We start from the raw sequence: 3,013 nt of genomic DNA on the forward strand, positions 1-3,013 counted from the left end.
CAACCTTTCCCTCCCCCTTCCATCTCTCCCCTAGTCGAGAGGACGCCCTCCCGCAGAACACAGTTCCTGCGCAAGCGCCGTCTCGCGTCCCTGCCCGAAGGCCAATTGGAAGCGGCGGCGGCTGGGCGCAGGGGGCACAACGCCGTGGGTGGGGCGTGGACGTGAGGGCAGCGCGCTGGCGTCACAGGGGCGGCTATATAAGTGAATACAGGCGCCGCCCCTCCGCCCCAGTCACTGAGCCGCCGCCGAGGACTCAGCAGCCTCCCCCTTGAGCCCCCTCGCTTCCCGACGCTCCGTCCCCCCTGCCCGCCTTCTCCCGCCGCCGCCTTCCGCAGGCCGTTTCCACCGAGGAAAAGGAATCGTATCGTATGTCCGCTATCCAGAACCTCCACTCTTTCGGTAAGTCCCAGAAAGTCCCGAGGGGAGGAAGGCCCCGGTGGGGCGCTCCGGTCTCAAACAGGGCCAAGAAAGCTGCTAAACGTTGTAGGTCTTCGTAAACTTGGGCGGAGGGGAACTGTCTTGGCCCGCGGGCTGTAGGGCCACGGCCTGGGCCTTAGAGTTGGCCCCTGAGCGCGACCGGAAGGAGCGGGCGGGAGGTCAGCCCTTGGGCGGGCTTCGCGTCTCGGGTGGCGCATTTACTAATGGCTCCCGGGCCTCTTCGGGCCACACCCGCCCCTCCTGCCACCCCTGCGTCACGTCCGGTACGTCACCGCCGTTGTCACGGTGTCGGGAGGGAGAGGCGGTGCCAGCCTAAGTGACACCCGCGCGCGCCAATGGGGCGGGAAGTGTGGCCCCGCCTTAGAGCTCGGGTTCCGGCCGGTTGCATCAGCTGGGTGGGGCGCCGCCGGCCTGCCCTGGCTCCCCCGACACGTGATCGGCTTCCCAGGGCGGGCCTGGGGCAGGAAGCCCAGGCTTTCTCCCAGGCTGGGAAAGCTGGCCGTCCCGGACTGACCTGTTCGAGGAGAGCCAACAAAGAACATGTCTGATCCGACCAAGCCTTGACGATTTCAGTATCAGTTTCTGCACGCAGAAGAGATCAAGTGGAAGGGTGGCAGTGGCATCTGAGCTCAACATCACTAAACAAGCTTCACCTTTCTTCCCAGACCCCTTTGCTGATGCAAGTAAGGGTGATGATCTGCTTCCTGCTGGCACTGAGGATTATATCCATATAAGAATTCAACAGAGAAACGGCAGGAAGACCCTTACTACTGTCCAAGGGATCGCTGATGATTACGATAAAAAGAAACTAGTGAAGGCGTTTAAGAAGGTAGGTTTTTAATGAGATTTTAGGAAAGTCATATTTACCCTGCCTCCATGGAGCTGCTGAGTTGTATTATTTACTGAAAGGGGTATTAACGGCATTCAAACTGTTGCTTGGCCTGACTTGTTTTACTTGTATTGTTCTTGCAGAAATTTGCCTGCAATGGTACTGTAATTGAGCATCCAGAATATGGAGAAGTAATTCAGCTACAGGGTGACCAGCGCAAGAACATATGCCAGTTCCTGGTAGAGGTGAGTTCTGTTGCTTTTTGTTGGTACATTTGTGCCTCTTCCCTGGTTAACTAATCTCAGATCTGCCTGGTCTATTCAGTTTTTTCTAGGGACATAGAAGTTTGTTTTATAAGGCTAAGCCAAACAGTTTTTGAAGTTCATAGTGTATTTCTGGAAAGGAGGGATTTGTCCACCTTAAAGTTTACTAGCTTGGATCTAGTTTAAGGACGTTGTGCACATAGACACTAAAACAGGATGTCTGGTTGGCTATTCTTAAGTGGCAAAATCTTATTACACCACTGATGCTAAACTGAGTGTACCCTGAGTTCAGTGCACCTTGGCTCTGGGACTTTCTTGGCCAAGTGTAGAAGTAGGGAGAGAGGATTGTTGTCATCAGAAATGGAGGCTTTTACTGTGCTCCCTCTTAAAACTGCCCTTTTTTCCTTTGCAGATTGGACTGGCTAAGGACGACCAGCTGAAGGTTCATGGGTTTTAAGTGCTTTTGGCTCACTGAAGCTTAAGTGAGGATTTCCTTGCAATGAGTAGAATTTCCCTTCTGTCCCTTGTCACAAGTTTAAAAACCTCACAGCTTGTATAATGTAACCATTTGGGGTCTGCTTTTAACTTGGACTAGTGTAACTCCTTCATGCAATAAACTGAAAAGAGCCATGCTGTCTAGTCTTGAAGTCCCTCATTTAAACAGAGGTCAAGCAGTAGGCGCCTGGCAGTGTCCAGCCTGAAACAAAGCAATAACAGTGATGTTTCAGCCAAGTCCAGAGCCCCAAGATCACAGATGGCTATGTCTGGCCAGAAGCTCCTCGGCAGTCCCTCTGCAAAGTTCCCTGCCCTGAGAAAGTGTCACCACCTGAACAGTCCCCGATGAAGCAGAGAGCGGAGGATGGGTGTGGCAGCTGTGCTGCTAGAGGGTGCCTTCGGTGGTCAGGGAAGGATCCCGTGACGTCTCCAATGTGACTGGGTGGGCAGAACTTAGAGCAGCCACCCTCCAGGAAGGTGATAGGACATCTGGCTTGCCACCAAGGTCTTCATGACCAGACATGTCCTAGCTAATTGATGTCCAAACTAGAATGTGAGGCCAACCTTCTATCAGTTAAACTTTTGACAAGGGAACAAATTTCAAACCAATGTTAACCAGTCACGTAGCTGTAGAGCTTGCAGCTTACTGGCAACAGCTGCCCAACGCCGTGTGAAGTAAACTGGTTTTTTGGTTTTTTCCCCTCTTCAGTTTTAATGTTATGTAATGTATTTAAACCCTTATTTAAATAAAACTTGTTTTCAGAAACATTTGATTTGTAGATTCTGTTTAATATATAATCAATCTTATGCATGTGGAGGAACCACAGAAATGGCAAGAGAGGGTACATCTGGACCCACAGCTCCTTAACTGGGGCCTGACCCTCTTAGCCAAGAAAAAGTAGTGAGCTTGTCCCTTCAAGCACACTCCCCACCCCGCCTTGTTAGCCGTTGTGTAAACATTTGGTCAGCGCTCTGTTGTCTCAGTCAG

General features: G+C 52.0%; 1 protein-coding gene across 1 annotated transcript; it reads left to right on the plus strand.

Moving 5' to 3' along the window:
* The first annotated feature begins 213 nt into the window (after positions 1–213).
* EIF1 (eukaryotic translation initiation factor 1) lies at positions 214–2,793 on the plus strand. Its single transcript, XM_027517508.1, has 4 exons — positions 214–399; positions 1,104–1,267; positions 1,411–1,512; positions 1,943–2,793. Exons 1-4 carry the CDS (start codon positions 369–371, stop codon positions 1,985–1,987), a joined length of 342 nt encoding a protein of 113 aa, XP_027373309.1. The 5' UTR covers positions 214–368; the 3' UTR covers positions 1,988–2,793.
* Positions 2,794–3,013: the final 220 nt, after the last annotated feature.

The sequence above is a fragment of the Bos indicus x Bos taurus genome, chromosome 19 (genome assembly GCF_003369695.1).
Source record: "Bos indicus x Bos taurus breed Angus x Brahman F1 hybrid chromosome 19, Bos_hybrid_MaternalHap_v2.0, whole genome shotgun sequence".
Taxonomy (NCBI): Eukaryota; Metazoa; Chordata; class Mammalia; order Artiodactyla; family Bovidae; genus Bos; species Bos indicus x Bos taurus.